Source organism: Monomorium pharaonis, chromosome 6, assembly GCF_013373865.1.
Source record: "Monomorium pharaonis isolate MP-MQ-018 chromosome 6, ASM1337386v2, whole genome shotgun sequence".
Taxonomy (NCBI): Eukaryota; Metazoa; Arthropoda; class Insecta; order Hymenoptera; family Formicidae; genus Monomorium; species Monomorium pharaonis.
The window spans coordinates 19,327,406-19,355,287 of NC_050472.1; the positions used below are offsets into that span (position 1 = coordinate 19,327,406).

The following is a 27,882-nucleotide window of genomic DNA, read 5'->3' on the forward strand; positions in this document are numbered from 1 at the left end:
TTAATATTGACTAAACATTTCACCTTTTTTTCAAATCTATTTCCAATTTCATAACTTTATCTTAATTGTGTGATAGTCGCATTATAATACTAAAAGATAAGAAATTTAATTAAAAACATTTTTATGGACTGTGTGTATAGTATTTTAGAACAAATTGCGCAATTGAATTTTATGACGAGCTAAATTAAAATTTGAGATTATATTGTGGCTCTTGCCACATAAAAAAATTTTCTCTCGAAATTCAAAACTTTACATTCAAAAAAACGCTCCGATAAAAAACAATGTTATAATAAATAATGTTTAAAAAAAGATTAAAAAAACAATTCTATGTGCTAATAATTCGGTTTAATTTTCAAATTTTCTATTGTCAAGCTTGGGCAGATTTCAAAGCCTCGCAAGTTGTATAGTTTCGTTTTAAAAGAATAATATGACCGATAGACGTAAACAATTTCTTATGCCTTTTATTCTTTTTGAAGTAACATGACCATTATTTAAAAAAAAAATGGTACTACATAATTCTTTGTTGCAAAATGGAACTGCATAATTGTTTGTTTGACCCGTGAGACGGGCCTTTATTCGACCTACAAAGCATACTGGTGTTGGAGTGAGGGATTAACGGGACTTTACGCGGCTTCGTAATTGCGCAGTTTTCCCGCCAGCGGAAGTGAGCGAGCCGCGCGGGAGACGACGGCTGCGCGCGCAGCCACGGCGAGACGAGAGGGGAGCAGCGGACGCATTTCCCCGAAGGAATGCGTGCGGACCATGCGACAATTCGTCGTGAAACAGGTCGCATAATTAATTTTTCGAGAGCGGCGAGCTCCCCCACCGGGCGAAAGCCGTCAAACGGGCCGGACGCGGAAGCGGCCACCGCGACCCGGCCCCGCGCGCGTAAGTTCCTGCGGGGTGGGCGAGGGGCCGCCATGACAGTCGTCGTATTTTCTGTTAACCGAGAGCACGTAGGCCCCGACGGGGCGACGTTCCGGTGAAATTGTCGCGCGGCTCCGCGTCCGTCACGAACGAAAGCGGCCGTCCCGCGTCCCGGCTTGGTCGGCCTGGTCGTCGCCGCTACCGAGGAGACGGTGGGCGAGGGCGCGTGGCCATTATCGGCGATTTGCTTGTGGGTGCCCGTGGCGCGGTGAGACGTCGAAGGAGAGGCGGCGAGCGGCGAGAGAGGAGCGTGACGACGCGGCGCGGCGCGGCGCGCGGTGCGGCGGCGCGACAGGCGGCCCGTTCCCCTGCCCCCTCCACACCGCCGCGGTGCCTGCCTCTCCCCGCGCGCGCGTCCCTGGTGTCGGGACGGGCGGCGCGTCTCTCCCCCGTGCGCGCCTGTGTGTTTTGCGGCAGAGGAGGCGAGGAGGAGGCGGCCCCGGAGCCGACGGAGTACGAGATGCGAGAACCGCCGACGGCACCGCGCACCACGTGAGTTTCTACCTTCCCCGCGTATACCTGTCCGCGACCCGGGAACCCTGGACCGTGCCGCGTTGCTCCGCGGCGCGCCGCTCCGCGCCACACCGCGCGTGATTTCCCCCTCGCCCCGAATCCGCGCGTAGCACGTCCATCTTGTTGGCCCCTTGTCCCCGTTGCTCTCTCTCTGCGAACGAACGAACGAACGAACGAGGGAATCGGCCAGCCAGCTCCAGCGAACGAGCGAGCGATGTGGTGTGCGCGGCGAACGATGCTCGACCACGATGACGACGGCGGCGTCGCCGCCGTCGCCGTCGTCGCCGTCGTCGCTGGTACGCGTTGCCCGTTCGCTTCTCCGTCGCGGCTGCCTTGGCGGCCGCGCCATTAAACGTTCCCGATCCCGCGCGTCTCTGCTCCCTTGTGCCTCTCTCTTTCTCTCTCGCCTCTATCGCATGTAATTTCATTTTGGCCGTGGGAAAAATGGAGAGAAAAAGAGAGAGGCGCGAAAAAGGGAGGAAGTCGCGGCTGAAAGGAACAAAGTTTTTCATTATCGGTGCTGCGTCGTGGCGCGGTATGGCGCTCACCACAGAGAGAGGATGACTCACCTCTTCCCCCCCGCTCGCTCGCTCGCTCGTTTGCTGAGTTTGCTCGCCGAGCGAGTCCGCCGAGCGTGAGAGAGAGAGAGAGAGAGAGAGAGAGAGAGCGCTGCGAGGTTAAAATGTAATCTTATATCGACGCGACGTCGTTCCTTCTCGCTCGTCATCATCGTCATCGTCATCATCGTCGATGTTGCGAATGGCGCCTTCCCGCGCGCGCTCGCTCGCTCGATCGGTCGCTTGGCGCGAATGTTTACGCGATCACGCGCGACTACTCGCTCGGCCGGGTTCGCCTTCGTGGCACGGCTGACTTTTTCGAGGTTAAACGGACGATAGGCACGTCTCGCCCGACCGCCGTCGACGCCGTCCTTGCCGTGAGGAGGAGCCACGGAACTCTTCTTCGGGGACAGAGCCGCAAAAATCGCGGGAGAGTCGACACGCCGAACCAACTCGCCTTACTCTCCCGCGAGATAGCAATATGGTGCGCATTTTGATATCGTATGCGAATCGATATCGCACAACAAAAAGTCGTTACAAACTCAACACGCCTGCCGTTGCGCATTACGCGTTATTTAATTGAACGCGCAACCCCGTGCATCCTCGGGTGCTCCTCCGAGAAGCGCGGTTCCATCGGTCCCGAATTTCCTGTCTGCGTGTGTGGTGCCGCGAGTAACGCGCCGTTTCTTCTTTCTCGTCGATCCTCCCTTCCCCCCACCCCTCCGACTCCGCGCGCACTGGCTACCTTCCGACGTAGCTGAAGTACGAAACGACTCTCGAGGATTAACCTTATATAATGCATTTTGCAGGATGAGAAATGAAGTATGTCAGACACGTTTAATTAATATTCTTCAGTGAACGAAGATGAATAGTGAGCAGCATGCATTGCCAGCGACTACGCAGGCACAACAAGAGGTGAGGTACTTTCCAGTCGCAAAAAAAAAAAAAAACAGGCTAATACACCAAACTACAAATGCGCAAATGACACAGAGCTGCACCAAGAGAGAGTCGCTGACGTTAGACATATATTGAGACATTTGTATAATGGGCTTTGTTTTTTTTTATTTATCGTTTGTTGTTTCAATTTCAGTTCGCTGTAAACGAATGGTGTGTCTCGTGCCCACGGAGATTACACGTTTTTAATTTTACAAATTTTTATAGAATTTAAGCTCACATGGGACGTTTTGATTGTTTTGATGCAATGTCCCAGTTACGTTTGTTACTTGCAATTATTTTGTCTATGATAGATGCCTCTAGAGTAGTTTTTCACACACATATATATATATAAACTATTACTTTATGCGATTACACAAATCAAATGGCTGTAATTTATAATTCTTAGATTAGAGCTGCTTGTAGCGTATATATATATTTATATATAAGATGGCTTATGCTTTCTTCTTTACTCTTCTTTACTCTTGTAACTCTAATATTTTGCTTCTCCCGTTTTCTTCATCACGTCTTAACGTATCGAGCTCTTAACAGACTGCATGTATTTGAGTTTGAAAACAGAGTGCCTCCTTACGATCCATTTCGTATGGTCTGACACAGGTGTGGATATAGAGCATTTTTTCCTCCAGGTTTACATTCTGTATATAACATGGAAACACCGCCGATTCCAGTAGAGCAAACTCTTCGATAACAAATATCCAAATGGAATCCTTTGTGTCGTGCTGAGGGAAAAAGAAGGGGAGAGAAAGAGAGAGTGAAAGGAAGAGAAAGAGTGAAAGGAAGAGAAAGAGTGAAAGGAAGAGAAAGAGTGAAAGAGAGAGAAAGAGAGAGAGAGAGAGAGAGAGAGAGAGAGAGAGAGAGAGAGAGAGAGAGAGAGAGAGAGAGAGAGAAAGAGACCCGTATCAAAAGTGGCGCATTTGTCGATTGGATTTCAGCCTGGTGCATGCCGCTGCATGCCCTATCAATGTTGTACAAATGTCTGAATGTATATCGGTAGGATGTAAACGCGGGTCAAAGTGGTCGTCCTTCATACCCAGGTGGTTTGGCTACTGCGACCGCGAGTCTTGGCAATGTAGGGAGTACTCCCCATTCATCCGCGGACCTGCGTGTAGGTACTGCCGTAGCGTTAGCCTCCTCGGTAGCCTCCTCGGTAGCTAAGTATTGGGTCCTCACCAATCTGTTTTCTCCCGGACCGCTACCTCAAGTCTCGGTTTACCACCATTCCCACCACAACTCCTCGCATAGGAGTGGTGGCGGTGGGGAGGCATCATCCTCCAAAGAGCCAGCCTCTTCACTGAACCAGGAAATGGCGTTGACTTCCAGCTCGCATCATCAGCAACAGTCAACAGCCGCGCATCATCATCATCAGCCTTCAGTTAGCAGCAGCAGCAGCCACCACAGTTCTCTGCAGTCGAATCCACAGGTTTGTTTATGTGTAGCGGCACGTGTTTTGTGTAACGACTACAATCTCTGAATGCGGCTTTACAAAATTACTCCGATCTGGAGTAGTTAGTAATTTTAAACTTTTGCAGGAGTTGCGGTAACACGCATCATCTTTTTATGGATTTATGCGTGTGATTAGATGGTGTCACATGTAGATGACAACTGTTACGAACAGTGCTATAAACATTTGCACTTGTTTCATTGAATCTTTCGTCTCTTTCGTAATTTTATAAAGAATCTCACTTTTTTATACATTTCACTTTATACAGATTGCCATTTTACAAAAGCTATTGTTTTAATATTAGTTATCACTTATTATATATAGTGCGTTATGCGTGTGCAGATTAGAATTATTAATTCTTCGTCTAGAGAGAATTAGAATGCTCAAGAAATCATACATTTTAATTATCGGAAAATTTAGATATAATCCTTACAAGCTGCTTATTAAAAAATTAAAGATCTTGATTCTCAATCGCACAGGCAAAGTGTATCATATAATTATATATAATTGTGTATAAAATATATTACATGAGTTTTTGTGTATGTTTAACAGATTCCTGTGTCTCTTCCTGGCCTTACTTTAGACGGCGCACATATACCAGCGAGTCACTTGGCTGCACATGCACAAATGCAACAGATGCAGGCGCAGGCACAACAGCTGCACCAGCAGCAGCAGCAGCAAACGCCGCAGCAACAGCAGCAGCAGTCCCATCATCAGATGCCGAATCATCAGAACGCTCAGAACAATGGACCAACGGCGCACAGCCAGAGCGCGCAGCGAGACGATAACAAGGTCAAGGACGAGGGCGGTAGTTGCACCACCGAGCGTTGCAGCGACAATCAGGTTCACTGTCAAGTTCAATGTGATCTGCAATTACAACCACCCCAAGATCTTCAACAGAGCTTGATGCAACAGCAGCAGCAGCAGCAGCAACAGCAGCAGCAACAGCAGCAGATTGGGGTCAACATTAGCGGTAACTCCACCACTGAGGGAGGAAGCCAGAGTAATTCCGAGAAACCCGAGAAAGAGAAGGAGTTGCGGCAACTGAATATGACCCAGTATGTCTTTAACTGTTAATTGTTATTTAATCGTATTCTGGATAAATATAATGCTGTTTTTGTAGATTCCAAGTCCCTGACTTGAAACCAGGAGGACACATGATGGACGTGAGGACAGCAGACGGATCGGTCGTCAAAATCAGCGCGGGAAACGAGCAAGATTTGGCCAAGACCCTTGGGGTCGAAATGGTACAAAATATGTACAAGGTACGTGATATTGTGGAAGCCATCGTAATAACTGTATTTAAAAGTATTAAAAATACTGCATTTATTCTTTTTTCGCTCGATAGGTTAATGTTGAAGATATTAACCAACTCTTGGCGTATCACGAGGTCTTTGGAAAGCTGCAGAGTGAAATTGCAGCTGGAACGACTTTAGTAGGCAGCACTGTGCCTACACAAACAGTTACCACGATACAGAACGGCACGCCAATCGTGCAACAGGTTCAACTGAACAAATTTGACATAAAGTCGAGCGACGGCGAGGCAACGCCTGGTCCGAGTGCATCGCCCGTATCGGTCGGCAGTCACGCTTGCGAGATATGTGGAAAGATCTTCCAGTTTCGTTATCAGCTCATTGTACATCGCAGATATCATACCGAGAGGAAGCCATTTACATGTCAGGTATACAATGCGGTGAATCTTATGTACGCAGCGATTCACTCAAAATACATGTGCAGATTGGTATTGAATTGGTGCATGGCATAATTTCAGGTATGCGGTAAAGCGTTCTCGAATGCGAACGATCTTACACGTCACGGCAAGTGTCATCTGGGTGGATCCATGTTTACCTGCACCGTTTGCTTTCACGTCTTTGCGAATGCGCCTTCGCTAGAACGTCACATGAAGAGACATGCCACCGACAAACCGTACAATTGCACGGTCTGTGGTAAGAGTTTCGCGCGCAAAGAGCATTTGGATAACCACACGAGATGTCATACTGGCGAGACACCGTATAGGTAAGTTTATTCATAAGATTTATTTAAATGTTAATTATTATGATTGAAACTGTTAAATAAATGTGGTAAATGTGACAATGACTTCTCAATTTCTCAACGATAAAATAAATAATTTATATGTTAATGTCACCGAAAATTGTCTAATGATTTTAATTAGACGACTTTGGAGCAAAAAGAAATGTGGGATGATTCTTGCAGATGTCAATACTGTTCGAAGACGTTTACCCGAAAAGAACACATGGTAAATCACGTTCGCAAACACACTGGTGAGACTCCCCATCGATGTGATATTTGCAAGAAGAGCTTTACTCGCAAAGAACACTTTATGAACCATGTTATGTGGCATACAGGAGAAACCCCTCATCATTGTCAAGCTTGCGGCAAGAAGTATACACGCAAAGAGCATCTCGCTAACCATATGCGCTCGCACACAAACGATACACCGTTCCGTTGTGAAATATGCGGTAAGTGGTATAATTTTTATATTCTTTATGTTGTTTTGTCCATATTTTGAACGTAAACTTGGAAAAATATTTATATGTTGTGTCAGTATAAGATAAAAACAACCAAACAAATTACGTTTAATGGGACGATTCCAGAAACTTTTTAAAGTAAAGCGATTGTCATTTTCTATAAACTTCTTTCCTTAAAAAAAATGAATATTTTCTAAATAAAAAAACTAAATTGATTGCTTTCAGGAGAAATTTAAACGAGTAAAAATAAAGAAAGAAAACAGATAATAAAATATGAGCAATCACAAATATACATATGATAATACACATCGAAATCATCGGCAATGTTGAAAAGAATATTTTGATCTTTTCTGATTTTTATTCGGTATCCCTCTAACCAAAATATAGATGATATTTTTATAGTCATTTGTATCTGTACAATTGTTAAAGTGAAATCCGATAAGAATCGAAGATTTCTCAACATTATTGATGAAATTTGAGCGTATTATTGTACTGATATCTGCACTTGCTTGCTCGTATTGATTTATTTACTTTTAATTATTTAGATTAATATTCAATACTTAATACTTAATTTATTGTTCAATTTAATATTTAATTTTTGCTTTATAAAATTAATACTTGCGACGTAAAATCAACGGTTTATAACGTATAATTAATTTATCGCGAATTATTTTGCGCTATAAAGAACACATTGCCATAATCGATAACTATCGATAAAATATCGCTAAATACTTTATTACGAAAGACGAATTTACCGTGAGATACGATCATGTAAATATTGTGGCATTTGAAGAATTAGTGAGGTAAGTATGATATTTAATCATATATTATCTTACAAAATATATACTACATTCTGCTTTTATCGTTAAATCTATTGTTTACATTATTCAACCCTAGAAATCTACGTCAAAATATAACGAGTTGCATTAATTTTTTGCGACATTTAAAGAATTTTTTTTATAAAATGTTTACGTATATAAAGTTAAAATATGGTTAAGTTTCTTAGAATTATAAATTACGTGTGATTTTTTGTAAAGCCTGATCTAGATTCTAATATATTTATTGTACTTTTATCTATTTATCTATCTATCTATCTATCTATCTATATATATATATATATATATATATATATATATATATATATGTATGTATGTATGTATGTATGTATATAAGGCATGTGGAATTCTAGGGTTTAAATTAGAATGAAAAATAATATTTTAACTTTAAAATAAAATTATATATTTACCTCAATATAATATGTTTATTATGATCTTTATAGACATGAAAAATATGCTTTTTTAATTTACGCTTGCGTTGAAAAACTGATACAGTGTGTATATTTTTTCAGAGAACGCATTGTAAGCTTTGAACTGAGATTTTTTTAAATTGCCGTATACATATATTTTTGCAAATTTATAACCGACTTGCTTGAATACATCTACCGATATTAATTAATACAACAGAATATTCAATATTTATTACAGAGATGCACAATTTATATTCCTCGAGGGTAAAAATGTATGCAGTTTGCATTAATAACTGCATAACTAAAATAAAGTTGTTACATATCTAATTAATATATATTTACAATTTAAAATTAAATTTTTATGCATTTGTAGGGTAATAAATATGTATGAAAAGAGTTGTTTTTATGATTAATACAAAAGTTACATATGTATATTGAGAATTTTTTAAACGATTTTAAACGCAGTTAAATCATTTGCAAAAATATCAATTTTTCTGAAATTTGAAATAAAAATTTCATAATTAATTTACCCCATAAAGATAGAGTTCGATATCGAAGATAGATATCGAGAAGAGTTGTGCATCTCAGAAATTTTCCCAGAAAAAAACGAAAGAAAGAAAAAGAAGGGAAATCGCCTACGCAAACCGGCGTTGGCGTAGGCGTGCGCGATCGATCAGTTTTGACAAGTGTGTCTCGCCAGTCGAGCGCGCGCTCGGTTAACGCGGACGGATGTGGCGCGGACGCGGACCGGGAGTTACGTCGAACGTGCTCTGCACGCGCGCGCGCACACAGCACACACGTGCACGAGCATGGGCGCGCGCGCGCACGTGTGTGTGTGTATAAAATATGTGTGTATGCATGCATGTATGTATGCAGCCGCAGCCGCTGCCGCGGCGGTGAAATAAAATTCGCGAGAATTGATCGCGCATCGCGAGTAAGCCACCCCCTCCTCCCCCCGCCCGCCCGGTTGCTCGGCCCCGCGACTCCCGCGGAGCGTGCGGGTCGTGCGCATTCCTTCGCGGTGGCGAGGAGGAGGCAGGCAGGCGCCCCTCTAACCTTAGAGTCGCGTCGGCGCTTGCCCTCGCCCGCCCTCCTCCCCCCCCTGCCTGCCCACCGCCCCGACGACAACGGCGAACGGGGGAACCCCTTTCTTCCTTCCTTCCTCAGTCCTTGGGAATCCGCGCGAGGCTCCTCCAACCCGCCGGCCGGCGCTCTCCAAAAAGAGTCGCTTTATTTCTTCACTCAACGTCTGGCCGTGAACTGTGATGGCATGACTTGCTATTTCGTGAATTTAAGCGGTTCGTACGAGGCCTTTCCTGCCGCTCGTTTAACCCCTCGCTCGCTTATCCGCTAATTCGCTCGCTCGCTCGCGTCGACCTCCCGGACCGCTTCCCCGATACAATTACGTTTTGCGTGTGCCATTTTTATCGACGATGCGTCGAAATTAGTTCGGCCAACGTTGAATCGCCGTCTCGCGAGACCCTCCGAGCGGTGCCAGAAGACGTTGGTCTCCTCGTGCGGCGTCGAAAAGCAAGCTTGAGCTTCTTTCGCCCGGATTAAAATCGCGACAAGTGTATCGTTAATTGTTGCCTGAGAAAAGAAAATGTCTTCGACGTCGCGTGACGGGGTCCGTCGATTTAATTCGCTCCTCACGCGAGTGCTGCAGTAGATTCGGGGAGATTGGCGGTGGAGCTAAAACTCAAAGTTTCGAGAATCGTTGGCTGCCTGCCAAAGTAGCGGTTAATTAATTACACCTCGCGTTAATCGCACCTATTTGTGCGGCGCACCTTTGCGCGACCGCGAAAACCGGGAAGAAGAGTGAAGATCCCGTGTCCGCCGCAAAATTCGAAATTTTGTATTTTCGTTCGGCGAGGCCGGCAAGCATGCGCGCCGATCTATACATGTCACGTGACACGTGTATACATACAGCGCGCGTTGACCGCGACGTTTGTTTTTCAAAATCGGGGAAAACCCATTCGCAACTGTCGTGCGATCGTCGTGTGAAGGTAACATTCCGTAAAAATTAAAACACTGCAAAACAACGGAGCTTCCAGCCCTATTTTCCTTCTCTTGAGCTCCAAGCTTGATTTTCAGAAATTAAAGGAACTAATATGATATAATAAAAAATAGAGAATTAATTGCGAAAACCCCTCGTGTCTTGGAATCGTCCCAGTTGCGCGCGATTTGCAACGCCTCTATCATACATATATACATTTATAAGAACCCCATCCCCGCATTGCAGTCTAATGAAATGCGCCTATTCTCGGTGCTTTTCTTTCTGTTTAACGCTGCCGTACGCAGGTAAGTCGTTTACGAGGAAGGAGCACTTCACGAACCACATAATGTGGCACACGGGCGAGACGCCGCACCGCTGTGACTTCTGCTCGAAGACGTTCACGCGAAAGGAACACCTCCTGAACCACGTTCGCCAGCACACGGGTGAGTCTCCACACCGATGCGGCTTCTGCTCCAAATCGTTCACCAGAAAGGAACACCTTGTTAACCACATCCGCCAACACACAGGTGAGAGCGGTTGGCAGATGTTCACTTCACGGGCAACCGATAAATAATCGTTGTTAAGAGTATCTCTATTAAGAGTAGTTGTGTCTTCGTGGCATTATTTTTACATATATATTCTTTATATATACAGTGAAAGGAGGATTCACACAATTCTTTTTTTTTTCTTTCCTTTTTTTTTATTTATCTTTTTGTGTTTTCTATAGGCTAAGAGAGGTCGATATTATAGAGGGGACCATGAGAGGGTAGTCACACCTCGTATAATATCAAGCAGCGCATTTAGATGGTTCGATCGAACGCGAGTCGAGACACGCATCTCTCCACACGCTTCCGGTTTCACACATCTGGCTTTACACACGGGCTGTTTCACTTCTACTGGAATCACTAGCTTTAATGACTCGATTTATAACGAGTTTTTATATCGAGTTGCATATTTTCGAAATGGAAATACCGAGTCATATATGCGTCTCTGAAGTAGAAATGTGAAGTTGCAGCTCTTTTTTGAACTTTAATATTAAAATTGACAAAACGAAATTACTTATTCGAAATTCTAAAGTTTGCATTGAAGAAGAAATTGCACTCTTCGCTCTCATTCGCTTGTAATCCATGCCTCGACGTTTGTTTAAATATCAAAACTGTCGTCTTTATTTAAGAGATCGTTAACGATTCATTCGAAGTGGGACACCCTGTACGTATACGTTGCGCTTTCATCTGAGGATCGGACACTTGCATGGGAATTGATTTTTATTTAAACGGGATTTTTCCATAAAGTCTCACTCGTTCATTTTCAGTCTCATCGTCATTGTCTCTAGTTGTTTTACATCATCGCGCGTTTACATCTAATCAATCATTGCAAAATCTCATTGTCACCAAATTCCCCAGGAACATTTGCTGCAGTTCTGCCTAATACACCGCTCTCATTACCACGTCTCCTATTAACACAGCCTTGAACTCAGTTCATTTACAAGTGTTCACAGGTCTCATTCCGCAATTCCCAAAAACAAATTGCCAAAAAAGAAACGAATTTTACATCTCATCCTGTGGGAGACTTGTATATAATTCCATAGCTTGTAACTTTGTCTCTCGTTGTCGTGGGTGGCACAAGTCTCGAAATCCGTTTTGGTTTAAATACAGCTAATATAGAATATTAACTAGATTAGATACACGATTTAAGAGAGGAATCGATACGTACTTGCTTTTAACAATCGCGTAATATAGAGTTTTATGCTTAAAGTAATGTTAGTGTGATTAGCATTAAAAGTATTCGGCATACAAAATATTAGAAAGTATTATATCAGAATACACAGTAGTATATTGCTGTACAAGTTGATTTTTCTTTGATGAACGACACGGGACAATATCGAATATTTGTAACACAGAATTTTTCTTCTAAAATAATGATAAAATGCAATAATTTTTTGCGCTATTAGACAATCTTAAACAATTTAATTACATACACTGGTACTAGATTAAAGTCTGAAACTTGTTTTTAATTTATTCAAACGTTTCTAATTTGTTAAAAGAATGAGATATGCTTTTTCATTGATCCTTTGCGTAGATTATCTTTTTTATTCAACTTTTCAACGAATGCATATTAATTTCAACATAAGTTTCATGTACTAGATACGTAGATTCTACGGATACTCGATAAGTGGGGTTTACTTTTTGGATAGTGTCGAATTTTTTGGTTGACCTTTATCCCATTCGATATTGTACCTTTTCTGTGCGTTGCGTCAAGCAAAACTTGCCTTGTGCAGGCTAACTCCACTGAGTTCTGAATGACGAAAATACCTTTTTTTTTTTCAAACATTGCGAATTCGCTTGTAAAATATGTACAGGGGAGACGCCCTTCCGCTGTTCATACTGTCCGAAAGCATTTACGCGGAAGGATCACCTGGTGAACCACGTCAGGCAGCACACGGGTGAGTCACCGCACAAGTGCCAGTATTGCACCAAATCCTTCACGCGGAAGGAACATTTGACCAATCACGTGCGTCAACACACAGGCGAATCGCCACACCGATGTCACTTCTGCTCCAAGTCATTTACTCGTAAGGAGCATTTGACGAATCATGTGCGCATCCACACTGGCGAATCTCCACATAGGTGTGAGTTTTGCCAGAGGACGTTCACTAGGAAAGAACATCTAAATAATCATCTCCGTCAACATACCGGAGATTCTTCACACTGTTGCAACGTGTGCTCCAAACCATTCACAAGAAAGGTACGTTGGTTTCTTTGTTCTTTTTTTTATTAAGTATTCACGAAAAGAGAAAATTAATTTCAAGTTATTCTTATTAAAAACAAATGAAATATTCAGATTTTGTTGTATGATAACAGAAAATTTCGTATTCCTTTTAACGCTATTATACCAAATACTACATATATATATATATATATATATATATATATATATATATATATATATATGACTTGAAACATTTTAATTGCGTCTCTCTATTGAGTCTTCTTAAGTATAAACGATATTTATCATGTCCCTTTTTTAATTCTCTGTTACAGGAACATCTCGTGAATCATATGCGTTGCCATACCGGTGAACGTCCATTTGTGTGCACAGAATGTGGCAAGAGTTTCCCGCTGAAGGGCAATCTCCTGTTCCACATGCGGTCGCACAACAAGGGCAGCAACGCTGAGAGGCCGTTTCGCTGTGACCTGTGCCCCAAAGATTTCATGTGCAAAGGACATTTAGTCTCGCACCGGCGCTCGCATTCAGACGAGCGGCCGCACAGTTGCCCGGATTGCGGCAAGACCTTCGTCGAGAAGGGCAATATGCTACGACACTTGCGCAAGCACGCGGCTGAAGGCCCACCGACACAAGTCAGCACACCGTCGGCTATACCGCAATCCGGTGTCCTGCCGATACCGGCAGCGGCAGCAGTTCTGGTTGGACATCCATTAGCACCGCCGGCGCCGCCTGTGGTGCCGCAACACACGGTGGTCGTACCGACACCGCCCGGTGTATTGACATCATACTAAATCGAGAGAGAGAGAAAGAGAAGAAAAAGAACAAGAGGAGAACAGACAAGATAAAGAAAAGAGAAGCAAGAAGAGAAGAAACGAGGAAAAAGAGGCATTTGAAGATACATGCTGTGTATACTTAATATATGATTGCGTCGAAGAAATGTGAAGATTGTGCGCTATTCATCGTTTCCTTAAAGACCTGGATTACAATGGATTTATTATGCGCCATTTGAATCAATGGTGTCTCACGTGCTGCTCGATCCATTTGTGATTGCTGCAGCTGCATACTACTTTGTTTCAGTAAGATTCGCAATGAACTTGGTTCGGGACGATATAGAGCGATATTGCTCGTGATACGCGCATAAAACGCGCATTAGAACATTGATGACTGTTCTTTGCGATGCCGATTATCCAAAGTTTGATTTTGCTTCGTTTAATGCTTGTACTTGATAAGTCGATTATGGTAACGAATGTATAATGTATTCGTTCCAAATTTGTGCAAGAGAAATATCAGAGTATATCAGAGAATTTTGCGACTATATGATGAATATGTAATGATATTTCTTCGTTATACTTTAGTAACCTTCCATAATTTTAACAAAGAGGCACTAATTATAATGTCAGTGACGTCTTGGATTATATTTGTATGTTATTTTCATGTGTGAAGAGCATGTCTATGTGCATTCGCCAATTAATAAAGTTTTTAGTAGCATGTATAGTAATGTCGGGCAAAATATATTTGCGACTTTGAATATGAATACTTTTGGAGGAAAGATATGTATTAATAAGTCATTATTTACAAATATATTTTAACCGACATTGAAATATTTAGATAACTATCCGGATGTCAAACAGGCGAATGTGGTAAAGCTTAGCCATGATCATAGTCATATTGACCATTGCTTTACATTAATACTGACGAAATACTATTAAAGACTGCCAGCTTTGGTAATTGAAAAATATGAACCGACATTGCTTGTTTTTGAATATTTAATTTATGATTATTCTTATGTGTATATAAATAAGCGTGTTTTTATTGTAACTCAGTAATGCTGCGAAATTGCATTTTTATTCCGTATTTCCATTGGATAATCAAACATGGATGACGATAGAAGTGCAATTTTGAATGAAAACCTATTATTATTACTTTATAATATTATTACTTTACATATATGAATCTTAATATAATATTTCGCGTTAGTTGTCCAAATTTCAACACATAACCAAAATACACTTAGATCACGTAAACTTGAGTCTTCAATAGTATATCGTTGGTAGCATTATTATTATTATTATTATTGACTTATGTATTTTTTATATGAAAAAAAAAAAAACGTATTATTTTTGAGAATTTTATTTGATCCGGAGTGGTATTTCAAATTACGTGTTTTATTTTCAAATTTGCAGATATATTCTTATATAAAGACTTATTAATAGAGCAAAAATGATATGCATCTTGTATGCTACGATCAGTAGTAATCAACGCTAAAATATTTTTGAATTTGTTATAAATAAAGTTATGTGTTTATTTATACAAGAAAAAATTGTACGATAAAATTCTAAATTGATATTCATTGTCTAAACATTTTGATGTACAGAAAAGCAGCAAACGTCTAGACTTTATTATTGAAAAATTATAAAATTGTAATGTTCGGACGATGTAGCAGAGAGAATTATTTTTCATTTGGAAAATGTTCTCGCTTTCAAATACAAAATATAAATACATGTATGTCCAATCTTGTGACTTGAGCTCGCTATGATTTTTAGTTTTAGGAGGTATGCGATCTAGTGCAATATGGCTTAGTATTTTGTTTAAGAAAGCAGAAACAATCGCAAAAGGAATACCACTGATACCGGATCTGATAAATTTACAGAAAAACAATAAGTTGATATGAGACGAATTTCATGCGTTACTAAGAGCAGATTTTCAGAGTTTTAAGTTTCGTTAATAAATTTAATTAATAATCCTTTTTGTATACCATCTATCGCGAAAAGGAAAAAAAAACACTATCACTGTAGCGTCATCCTGTAAGGCCATGTATTTGATATTTACTGTTAAGATAAAAGTAAAGAAAAATAAATAAGTGCGGCAGCGCGGTGGACGATTATGTATACCGAGTCCCGTATAAAATTTCAATTTCAGACTCGAGCACGTGATGCGATATAAGAACAAAAGACAAGATCGCATTTGATCGATCATCGCGCCGTCGCGTTTGCGTTAAATATATATAATTATGTATAATATTATAATAGAAAACCTATCACATAGGCATTACATAAAAGAGGATGACAAATTTATTAACGCGCGTTTATGCGTCATGCGTGACCCGCGTGCGACGAAAGTTGTTCGCAAGTCGGTAGAAATCTAGATATATATTATATATAATGAATATATATTATACTATAAGCATATTGAGAAATACAAGTTAGATATCACATGTACTATTTAAAGTAACGAAACAGTGAAAACTTGAGTGTACTGCAGGGTCATCTTATACATGAAATACCGTGCGGAATTTACCTACATTATGCGTAGACCTTTGTTATATTCTCGGGAAAAAAATAAGAAAGAGGTGTGAGGGCGATTATAGATAAGCGTAGATAAAGAGAAAAGGGACACGCGAATCGTCGCGAATACACTTATATGGGATGAACAAATATATATGTATAATATATATAACTGCTCTCGTGCTTATATACATTATGTATATATACTCTGTAACATACACAAGTGAGGTAATCGCCGGGGGAAAACGACCAGATCCATTTTTTTTTTCCTCCGAGAGGAAACGTACTTCCGACGGGGACACACGTGTAAAGAGGGAAATAAGGATAGAGAGAAAAAAAAGGAACAATTCCTCTGCAATTGACCTACACATCCCGTGCGACAACATTGCTAAGAAGAACATGTAACAAGGAATAAAAATAGAAATAATGTTTATATGAATTATTATGATTATTAATAATGATACTATCATACGTTACGAGGATAAAAACTAAGAGTTGATTCATGCTTTTAAGAGGTTTAGTTTCGTGCTTGTTTAAAGATAAAAATGAAGATTAATGACAGGCAGTCAGAATCCAAACGTTCGACGTTTTGGGTCGAAGCGAACTCGCGCGTATAACAGTGTCGGCGTTGTAACGGCGGCGGTGTCCTGAGCACCGTCGTTTTCCATCGTCCTCTGCGACTTTTACGTCACACTTAAAATTGCAGCGCAACATCATGCGTACAAATATACTAACAGCCGGTGCTTCGGCTCAGAGCGAAATAAACGTGGTGAGGGAAAAAAAAAGATTCAAAAAAATATTATTTACTTTAGATAGAACGAAAATATGTATAGAATTTTATTATGCACCATTGTAATATTATGTATCCCAGTTGTGACACAATATACACTGGTGTTATGTTAAATGTGGAAATTAACGCGTACCAATCTTTTGTTTGTGTGTCTCCCAGTGCCGTCTCATCGTACTAACGATATTCCGTAAAAAAAATTAACAAATCCTGTGTTTTCATCTGTCACGCGCTCACGCAAGTAAAAATCCATCGAATCCATTCCTAGAATGGTTTTGTACAAGAGAGGATATATAATATTTGTACATGGAAAAAAAAACGTGCGACATGTGTGTTGTTTCCTACCTTAAGAATAAAACTTACGCTAAACTTTATACATCATTTTCTATGAGGAAGCCATTGCGATCGTTTTTCTTAAACATGTAACATTGCTGATAACTCGAATTTCGCAACGCTGTATAAGTAACTGGGTAGTTGTAAATTAGACTCTGTTTTTCCTCTTCTTTTGTCCCAAATTTCTGTGAATTCTTACGAGCTGCGCCAAAAAGAAATCTATTTTTCATCTTCACGTAAAATAATGTGCAAGTTCAAGATTGCTACTTACCTTCATTAATGAAGAAATTTGCAAAATATTGAGTTGCTATAGTGGCATTAATTCCATGTGGAATGTTCCTGCCGATCACCCACTCGTAGAGGTTCTTTTCTGGATGAAACTGTAATCCGTAGAACGGATACTGTGTATGCTCCAACGAGGAGATGAATTCCAAGCCTTTTTTATCGTGATTCAGTGACAATACGTGAAATTCATCGGTTAAGTTGACACTGCGTAAATTCTGAAGCAGAGAATGACATATACGTACGATATAAATTTAATACCATATATCCTAATTCTTTATTTATAATTTATATTACACGACTGGTTTCTTTAATTTGCATTTTTCAACTAATTTCTAAAAACACTTGCCTCCTTCGTAACACAAAATTGATGATAATTTGCCGTGACATTCTCCACACTCAAAATCTTGAAGACATCCGGCGTGATGTTTTTGAACAAATTGCTTTCTGTAAAATCTGAAAAAATATTACACGATTTAAGTACCTTTTATTAAAAGTATACCATTGTAATCTAGGAAGAATTCGTAGATATTTTATTTAAAAATGAAGATAATAGGAGGATAAGAAAATTGAAAATATAAATAACGGGAGATTTTGTATTCTGAGATATCTTAAAAGAGATCTTTACCATCTGTAAATTCTAGCGGAAGATTTTGATTCTGGCCGAAGCACAACGTTCTATGCTCGACACGATTTGCCGCGACATACGTCAAGAGTTCGAAGCCAAGGCAGATGCCAAATATTGGGAAATACACGCCTCTGTCGTTGATTTCCTTCGCAATTCTATCGACAAATAGAAAAATGTACATCCAATTAATTGGAGTCAATGCATTGCGTTAGTATTATCTTTTATTGAATAGTGACCTGTAAATTGTGGCGCCTGCATCGGCGTATCCTTCCTTCTGAAAGAAAAATGTCGCACCTCCTGGCCAGAGAACTCTACAAAAATATTACATTTAAAAAATCGAACGTTTTAAACATTAAGAGAATATTACGTACCCGTTGACTTTGCTCAAAATATCCTCATAGTACGAATCGTTCTCGCCAATCCTGTATAAAGTTACATATTTTAATTCACTAATTCATCCATTCATTAATTGTGTTACATCTGATATAATATCGATGTATTTGCTAGCATTTATAAATTATGCTAATTTACACTGAGATATTCTCTACAATTTGTATATAAGAGACTTGGGAAGATAAAAAAATACTTTCATTAAACTTTTTTAGACATAGTATATATATTTTACAAATCTTATTTACATTAAATATTTTAGAATTTATATTATATATAAATTTTTAGATATGTAGATTTTTTCTAAAAAATATTTTTCGTATAAAAGATTTAAAAAACTTTCAAAAAACAAATAAAACTACAGAAAAATTTTGAAAAATTTTATTCATATATTTAATATATAACACAAAGTTAACTTTTTCAATTGAAATTATACGAAGAAAAGTTTTTGTTAATTGATTTGAGAGTCGAGTATAAAATTTGGATAGAAATTAGAAACTTATGATTACCAGATCGGAACAGGTCGGGCGCCAGCACCTTCTACGAATTTCACATATGATGCAGCGATGTAGCTATGATACTGATTGGGATATTTTTTATTTAAATTATAATCTATCTCCTGTGTTAAAATACCTTGAAAAAACAAATACACAAAATTTATAATCGAAACTTGGTACGTAAGTCACGTAAATGTATTTGATTCAATACGGTTTGCCGCGGTTAACGATATTTTTATAATTTGTATCTCTACTTGTTCATGACGTCACTAGTTTAGAGAAGTAGAAAAAGATGAAATAAAAAGTTAAAAATTGTTATTAAAATAAATTAATTTTACCATACAAATAAATAACGTAAGTCGGTAATGCAGTTAGCTTACTCACCGAACGAATACAAATTACATAACCTATATAAATATGATAAGCTAAATGAGCAAGAATAATTTAAGCTAAGCAATAGCTTGTGCATCTGATGTGTACGCGAATATTTTCAAAATATAACTTATAAGTTTTGTTGCAAGAAAAAGTTATACTTTACTAGAAATTACTATTGTTAGAAGTTATTCTCATTAATAAAATGCATGGGTTTCCAATTTTAATAATATTCTTAATTTCGCGTTTTTTAAGTTACTTTTATTACTTTAAATAAAAACTGAAATAAGAAGTGAAGCAAAAACAATATTATTGAATCGCGTAATTAATTTCTTTCATAAGGAGAAAGCGCTCGAGAGGGCATTCATCCCTCTCGCCGAACCTTAACCTCTCCCTTTTTGCATATGTTCGTGACACGTTGGTCAAAATATACGAAATTGAAATTCCTTCAGAAAAACTTACCGATGATTGGCCGATCGTTCGACTCTCCTTCAATCTTCACGACTATAAAGACAAATGCCGTAAATAGAATCGTCCACAGAGTAGTCATTATGAAAATATAATAGAATTATAGATTTTTCTCTCTAGCGACACGATAACGGTAGAGTGTGCGCGCTCTTGATTGTATAATAAAGATTATACAACATTATCGCGTTAATTATCGTAAACGTTATGTCTTATCGTATATGCGTAAGTTAGAAACTAGTATAGATTTATATCCTAGACAGCACACAATATTGATGATAAATATTTATTTTTATTTATTTTTTAAAAATATTATATAAATATTTTATACATATTTATATACATAAAGGAAAAAATCTTTATTCAACATATTATTAAAATATAGACTAAATATTTTATACAACATTTATAGTAAATAAAAAATAAAGATTTGTAGTAATATTTTTTAAATATTCATAAATATTTCATAAATATTTTTGTAATATTTATAATGTATAAATCTTTATGATCTGCCAAATATAAGGCCACAAAAATATTTATAAAATATTTTGATAAATAATTTATAAAATATTCAAATAAATATTATAAATATTTTATAAATATTAAGTGAGTCAAAGGAAACTGCCGCTGCAGTTCCAGTGTTTTTTTATTTATATTAGGGTCAAAACAAAAGACAGTTTCTTTTTTTTAATTCTTTAACTTTATAATTTTTATATTGAAAAATAAATTTACTAGATTGAAATAAGTATTTTTTTTAATAATACCAAGCAGAAGTTTTGTAAAAAATAAATAATATTTATTTCATATAAGATAATATTTTCTATAATTTATTAAATGGATTATACATTTTTTTAATATAACGAAATATACGGAATTTTAAATATACGGCAGCTCCAATAAAAACTATTATTATTATTTCGAAATAAGAGGTAATCAATAATATCTATATAATCAGATTTAATTACAAAAATATAATAGGAACTATATCTAATCAGATTATCCCTTGCAAGGAGAAAGTGTTTACTACATGCTTAAGATAAATGCACTCTTACTCTAATTCGATGAGATCATTGGAAAAGATTACTTATATAGTAATTGTGATGCTATATTAAAGTTGCATCAATGATCATAATCATTACTTGCCTCAATTTTTCAGATAGAATTGACTTGTCAAATGCCGTTATAATCATAATATAATTAAGCATTTGTTTCATTGATTGTTTTTGCAGAGAGAAGTAACAGTGTCAATTGGAACTCACTTTTTTTCTTATTTCAAACCATCTCGTTTTTCTTGTAAAGATAGGCAACAAAGAGTAACACATTCGCTGGTTCTAGATAATTACTCGGAATCAAGACTTAACATAATTTTGCTAAAGCTCCCAGGTAACACACATACGTTTTATAAATGTTTTTTAAACGTATCCAATATTTTTTAACCATCAAGCACTGATAAGAAACGTCTCAACAGAAACGTTTTTAAAACCATAGTTTAAAAAACGTATTTTTTACATTTCTATAGATGGAATAAAAATTAATTTTTTAATTCAAAATTTTACACATACACACACACACACACACACACACACACACACACGGAGACAGAGAGAAAGAGAGGAGAGGAGAAAATATGGCAATTCAATTACGCGCGCGTGTATGTGTATAAAACGTTTTTGAAACAAATATGTAAGACATTTATGTGATAGTATGTTAAAGTTTAAAAAGAATAATGAAGAAGTATATGTGTAATTAAAAGTTTTGAAATGCTCGAAATTAAAAATGCAATATTAAAACGCCTTTTATAACAAACGGCTATTGTATATATTGTTATATTAGCGCTACTACGTAATGGCAGACTACTAAACAAATATATAATTCCATAAGTAAGGTAAATTATTGACAGTGTCCCAATTTATGACAATCGCATTCGTTTTTTCTTAATAAATCAGCTAATACAAATCCAATATTTATTCTAAATATGTATTCAAACTCTAAATTTTATTTATATTCGGTTACAATACATTTCGAATAAAATTAAAAGCCGTAAGGAATGTTAAAACATCATAATTACTATACTCTAACTGCGAGTGTCTGAATGCAATTACTCTCCGTCATCTTAGAAAGTGACAGCTGATTCGAGATGTCTGCTTTTGGATCTATGCAGTTGTGCATTAAATATCTTGATACAAATAAATTGTTTTGTGAAGTCGAGAGTAAATTAAGAATATTTCTAAACATAAAAATATCAAGGTTTGAAATTTTCGTAGTTAATTCATATATGTCACTAATCGGTATTAGAATATCTACTTGTTCCTATTACTGATAACCTCGAAATAAATAGATATAAAAATGTATCTATTTCTAAAGAGAACATATAGTTTATAAATCTTATTCATTATGAAGTTAAAAAATAGCATTAATATCATAACTTGCCTCTGTACAATTTAGAAAATAGTATAAATATCAGTTCTTAACCTACAAGTCTCTTGTTTAAGTCAGTAATAGGGACACTCATATAATTCTGTACTAATTTAGGATATCCGAATAACTATTACTGTTCCGGAAAGAGAATTGCCACGAGAGGGGGGAGGTTCCTTAAAGTGTGACTACCTGGTGATGCCGATGATTTAAGCATAATCCTCGTGTTTTTAAAAAAACTGTAAGATGCTCTCCGTACTATACGGTACTACAAAGATACTATTATATATATATATATATATATATATATATATATATATATATATATATATATATAGAGAGAGAGAGAGAGAGAGAGAGAGAGAGAGAGAGAGAGAGAGAGAGAGAGAAAATATTATAGTATTTTTAAATATAATTAAAACTGTTTAATGTTTCTTATAAAAGCAGTAATATATAATCAGTAATAAGAAAGTTAATATATAGCTTCTGTCAGCAATAGGGACATTCGTATATTCACCTCCTGTCAGGGATCATATGTTGGTCGCCTATCAGTAATAGAGGCATGCATATGTTACAAATTGGGACAGAACCAAACTGACATGTCACTAAATGGTACTTCAGCTACTTTTGAGAAAATATTATAAACTAATTAAAATCTGTCCATAAATAAAAAAAAGATAACACAATTAGAATCCCAAATGTTTAAGCTTTCTCATACAGCACCGAAAAATTACAAAAACATTGCAGAAACCTTACATTAAAATATTTTAATATTGCATGGACGTTGCGAAATGTTTCTGCAATGTTACTGCAAGTTTGCGGCAACATTGAAATGTTCGCCCTGAGAAATATCACAATGTAAGACTACTGCAATGTTACGGCGCAATGTATTTGATGCATTGAAACGCATTGCTATAAATATGCATAACGCTTCAAATTTAGCAGATAAACTTTGAAAATATATGTATAAAGACAAGAGAGATAAAAAGAAATTTGTTGCAATTTGTGTAACTTTATAATCTTTTTCCATCCAAAATTCGGATAAAAAATTGTGAATTTACGCAATTGCAATAAATTTTTTTTTTTATTTCTCTTAAATATTTTTATATATTCTCAAAGTTATACCTATTAAAATCTAAAATATATTAGAAGCACAGTAGAAAATGAGAAAATTATTATAACATTTTATATATGTTAGAAATAAAAACTTACACAATATTCTATTATCTAAGTAGCATTATTTTAATTATGTAGCATTATTTTAATTATGTAGCATTATTTTAGTTATTGTCAAAAACAAATAATATTAATGAATAGATATAAATTTTTTAGCATTAATATTTATAGCCGATTAATTGCACTTTTTAAGATTTATAATAGAATAGTAAAGTAAACAATTTTTCAAACAAAAAAATAAAATTATATATAATAATTTTATTTTTTTATTAAAAAAAATTTTATTTAATTTACTGTTCTATTATAAATCTCAAAAAGATTATAATCTTTGGTATAAATATTACACACAAATTCAAATATTTTAATTTCACAAAACTATTAAAAAATGTCACAAATATCTTCTTACATGAAGTTGCACGTATGTTGGAACACTTGAGCCTGTGTGAAGTTAGCACCGCATCTTTCAAAATTGTAAGTTTTATCAAGAGTACTATTTGCACCCCAAAGAGTACTAGAGTTTCTGATAGGTATTAGCAAGAGTACCGCCGAAATATTTAGAGAAATTGCAATTTGAAAATATGAGGTGCTAACTTCCCGTGGCACCGCAACATGAAAAATATATTGTTTTAAAGATCCTATCTTAAAGTACTCGAAAAGTACTAGAGTTCCTGATACATTTTAACAATAGTACCAACCGCCAAATGTTTTTAAAAAATTATTGAAATTTGGGGATGGCATCGCAAAATTAAAAAATCATTCTTTTAATGATCCTATCTTAAAGTACTCGAAAAGTACTAGAGTTCCTGATATATTTTAATAATAGTACCAACTAATAAATACTGAAAAAAAAAATTTTTTAAGATTACAGCCTATCTTTCATAAAAGTGGCCGTAACTTCTTTGCCTTTAATTTCACAGCTTTGTGCCTTAATAACTTTCGAAAGTACTCGCTGGGGTGCCAAAAGTACTCCAATCAAAACCCGGAAATTGTAAAAAAATTTCACCTCTTTGGAGGACTGACTGTATCTAAAAGTGGCCGTAACTCCTTTGCGTCAAGTTTCACAGCTTTGTGCCTTAATAACTTTCAAAAGTACTCGCTGGGGTGCCAAAAGTACTCCAGTCAGAACCCGGAAATTGTGAAAAAATTGTATCTCTTTCGAGGACTTAACATAATTAAAAGTGACCGTAACTTTTTTGTTTTTGATTTTATAGCTTTGTACCTCAACCTTTAAAAGGCCGGCAAATTATACGTTATATATCAATCTATTTTTTCCAAAAACTTGTATTTATGTGTATATATATATATATAAATTTTTTTACAATTTCCAGGTTTTGATTGGAGTACTTTTGGCACCCCAGCGAGTACTTTCGAAAGTCATTAAGGCACAAAGCTGTGAAACTTGACGCAAAGGAGTTACGGCCACTTTTAGATACAGTCAGTCCCTTAAAGAAATAAAATTTTTTTACAATTTCCGGGTTTTGATTGGAGTACTTTTGGCACCCCAGCGAGTACTTTCGAAAGTTATTAAGGCACAAAGCTGTGAAATTAAAGGCAAAGGAGTTACGGCCACTTTTATGAAAGATAGGCTGTAATCTTAAAAAATTTTTTTTTTCAGTATTTATTAGTTGGTACTATTATTAAAATATATCAGGAACTTTAGTACTTTTCGAGTACTTTAAGATAGGATCATTAAAAGAATGATTTTTTAATTTTGCGGTGCCATCCCCAAATTTCAATAATTTTTTAAAAACATTTGGCGGTTGGTACTATTGTTAAAATGTATCAGGAACTCTAGTACTTTTTGAGTACTTTAAGATGGGATCATTAAAACAATATTTTTTTCATTTTGCGGTGCCATCTCCAAATTTCAATAATTTTTTTATAATATTTGGCGGTTGGTACTATTGTTAAAATGTATCAGGAACTGTAGTACTTTTCGAGTACTTTAAGATAGGATCTTTAAAACAATATATTTTTCATGTTGCGGTGCCACGGGAAGTTAGCACCTCATATTTTCAAATTGCAATTTCTCTAAATATTTCGGCGGTACTCTTGCTGATACCTATCAGGAACTCTAGTACTCTTTGGGGTGCAAATAGTACTCTTGATAAAACTTACAATTTTGAAAGATGTGGTGCTAACTTCACACAGACAACACTTGATGCATATTTTTTAATATGTATATATTTTCGAAATTTTATATTTCTGCAACATTACTGGAACGTTTCGGCGTAATATTAATATTGCATGTTTTTGAAGTGTCTCTGCAATATTACATTGCAATTTGTAATATTATAATGTTGCAGCAATAGTGCTGAAAGCTTCTGTGCTGTATGGATTCTAACAAAATCAATTTTGTATACTTTCTTTAATATGTGCATTATTAATTTATTCATTTATTACTACCATGAGATTACTACGTCACTAATTGGAACATTTACTTTATATATAATGCATACACACACACACACACACACACACACACACACACGCGCGCGCGCGTTAATACATTTTGTTTTATTAAATCCGTGAAAAAATAAATTTTTTACGGATAAAGAAAAAAACAAATTTTAACCGTTTCTTAAACATTTTTTATTATAAAAAAAAACCGTTTCCTTAAACGTTTTTGGAGTGGACATTTTTACCAATTAGAAACGTTTTCAAGAGCGAGTTATAAAACGTTTCGAAGAAACATGTGTGAAAAGTTTTTGAAACGAGTATGTGCTCCTGGGTCGAGTTTACCATTTTATTTTTTAGAGAATATTTTAGCGCGGTTTTACAGAAACGAGAACAAGAAGAAAATCTTACGAGAATGTGACGAATCGAGATTGAGTGACATTTCGTGACGTCAGTTCGCCCAGGGTGGTCAGATTGAGTTATATGTCGTAAAGTGGGCTAACTAAGTACCGACTTGGCGATTGAATTTTAGCCTGAGGCGACTGGTCGCCATTGGGCTACAGCTATTTTTAAGTTTCATTTATTTTCGTGCGACTGATATTTGACTAGCATCAGCGCCAAATCGTTCTACATTAAGGTGCCTTTTCACGCTGACGCTTGACGTTTATTTTCAGCGTCAAGACATCACGTGACTAAAAATGGCGAATGGGTATCTTTATTTTTAGTCACGTGATGTCTTTTGACGCTGAAAATGAGCGTCGGCGTGAAAAGGCACCTTTAATCGCAGTCTCCAGTTGCAATTTGCAACACCTAATAAATGTCGAGCTTTAACTAGATACTAAGCGCTTATTGGATGTCGAAGTCGAATGCAGCTCAAGTAAAATAGTTTTGGGCTACATTGGGCTACTTCAGCGCTGCGTATTAGCGACTGTGCTGGTTGAAAATCTGGTCACCCCGCTCGCTTTATTTTGACTACCGATAACAAATGGAGATTGTGACCTGCTGCCAACTTTAGAAATAATTAAAATTAGAGATAGGGAATTGTTAGGAGTCCCCTAATTGGAGCAAGCAATTTTATTCGTTATTTTTATTAATCGAAAGAAATTACATCCTTCTCCACTACTCGGAGAGTATGGATCGGAGGGTCCATCGATCATCGTGAAGACGTGGTACGGCCAATTCAAACGATGACGTAAGCTCAGTCCGTCCTCCTTCTTCGCCTACATCGCTTTCCTTCATTCTCCCACCTCAATGCATCTTTTCGCGCGACCGTAGCTGCGTAACGTCCGCTAATCGAAACAGAGATGCGCGAGATCATCTACACCCTCCACTCTATCTCTCATTTTCTCTTTCTCTCTCTCTTCCATCACCCCTTTTCTTTCTCTCTTCTCCAACATTTATGGGCTACCATATTATGGTGCTACGTCTCTGTCTTATTGATAAGCATCTATCTCGGTCGTTTACATACCGGCTACAGATTTGTCTATCTTTCTCTCGTATGTCTTTTTTCTCGCTTCCACATCCTTTCGCTGTTTCTTTCTATTCTACAAACGTACTCCACGTAGAATACACAATTCTCTCTTTCTCTCTCTTTCTCCCTTTCTCACTCCGTCTCCTTCTTTCTTAATCCCTCTCGTTTCCTTTCTTTGAAAAGCGGCTCTCATGCAGAACTCTCTTGTTCCACCGCCTGTATCGCTCCCACCAGTCTCCGATCGCCTCGGTCTCGTTATCTCTTTTCTTCTTAAAACTGCAGTTGCGCCCTCTCTCTCTCTCTCTCTCTTTCTCTCTCAGCGAGTGTCTGTCTCTTTCGGGCGAGTGGATAGTCCCTCTGCGTTCAGTGCGACAATCCTTTCGTTCGCTTTCTCTCTTTCTCTCTCTCTCGCACGCAGTTCGATCGTTTATTTTCGTCCGTTCCTCTCTTCCCTCCCCTCTCGCTTTTCTGCGCGCGCGCGCCCCACGAGGAAACACGAAGTACCACGCCGTGAGCCGAACGGCTGTTCAGGACT

At 37.4% G+C, this 27,882-nt stretch overlaps 2 protein-coding genes across 13 annotated transcripts; one reads left to right on the plus strand and one right to left on the minus strand.

Annotated features, from left to right (window-relative positions):
• Positions 1–917: 917 nt before the first annotated feature.
• On the plus strand, positions 918–15,686 carry LOC105833740 (zinc finger protein 271). Of its 8 annotated transcripts, none has more exons than XM_012675698.3 (11): positions 918–1,419; positions 2,807–2,912; positions 3,946–4,371; positions 4,945–5,450; positions 5,516–5,657; positions 5,741–6,073; positions 6,164–6,408; positions 6,607–6,872; positions 10,429–10,566; positions 12,483–12,868; positions 13,165–15,686. In XM_012675698.3, exons 2-11 carry the CDS (start codon positions 2,862–2,864, stop codon positions 13,639–13,641), a joined length of 2,970 nt encoding a protein of 989 aa, XP_012531152.1. In that variant the 5' UTR covers positions 918–1,419; positions 2,807–2,861; the 3' UTR covers positions 13,642–15,686. The 8 variants fall into 8 exon arrangements, with proteins under 8 accessions (XP_012531152.1, XP_012531150.1, XP_012531153.1 ...); XM_012675696.3 differs by having other exon boundaries at positions 919–1,419; positions 10,429–10,650; XM_012675699.3 differs by having other exon boundaries at positions 921–1,419; positions 4,272–4,371; positions 10,429–10,650.
• Positions 15,687–16,481: 795 nt separating this feature from the next.
• LOC105833742 (gamma-glutamyl hydrolase) lies at positions 16,482–20,058 on the minus strand. 5 transcript variants are annotated; one of them, XR_003625859.2, is made up of 9 exons: positions 19,886–20,058; positions 19,064–19,187; positions 18,536–18,586; positions 18,401–18,475; positions 18,165–18,319; positions 17,886–17,992; positions 17,526–17,754; positions 17,285–17,473; positions 16,482–17,185 (listed from the first exon to the last, which is right to left on the minus strand). XR_003625859.2 is itself a non-coding variant. In XM_012675703.3 (9 exons), exons 1-8 carry the CDS (start codon positions 19,971–19,973, stop codon positions 17,293–17,295), a joined length of 993 nt encoding a protein of 330 aa, XP_012531157.1. In that variant the 5' UTR covers positions 19,974–20,056; the 3' UTR covers positions 16,482–17,185; positions 17,285–17,292. The 5 variants fall into 5 exon arrangements, 4 of the variants coding, with proteins under 4 accessions (XP_012531157.1, XP_012531159.1, XP_036145087.1 ...); XM_012675703.3 differs by having other exon boundaries at positions 17,285–17,456; positions 19,886–20,056; XM_012675705.3 differs by having other exon boundaries at positions 17,267–17,456; positions 19,886–20,056.
• Between the last annotated feature and the right edge of the window lie 7,824 nt (positions 20,059–27,882).

Coding starts and splice junctions, on each gene's coding strand:
- LOC105833740 (XM_012675696.3), top strand. CDS start 2,862: ATGAATAGTGAGCAGCATGCATTGCCAGCGACTACGCAGGCACAACAA. Junction 6,873..10,428: donor GTTCCGTTGTGAAATATGCG/GTAAGTGGTATA, acceptor TGCCGTACGCAG/GTAAGTCGTTTACGAGGAAG. Junction 10,651..12,482: donor CCACATCCGCCAACACACAG/GTGAGAGCGGTT, acceptor AAATATGTACAG/GGGAGACGCCCTTCCGCTGT.
- LOC105833742 (XM_012675703.3), bottom strand. CDS start 19,973: ATGACTACTCTGTGGACGATTCTATTTACGGCATTTGTCTTTATAGTC. Junction 18,320..18,400: donor GCAGGCGCCACAATTTACAG/GTCACTATTCAA, acceptor ATTTGTCGATAG/AATTGCGAAGGAAATCAACG. Junction 17,457..17,525: donor AAATTTCTTCATTAATGAAG/GTAAGTAGCAAT, acceptor TTTTTGGCGCAG/CTCGTAAGAATTCACAGAAA.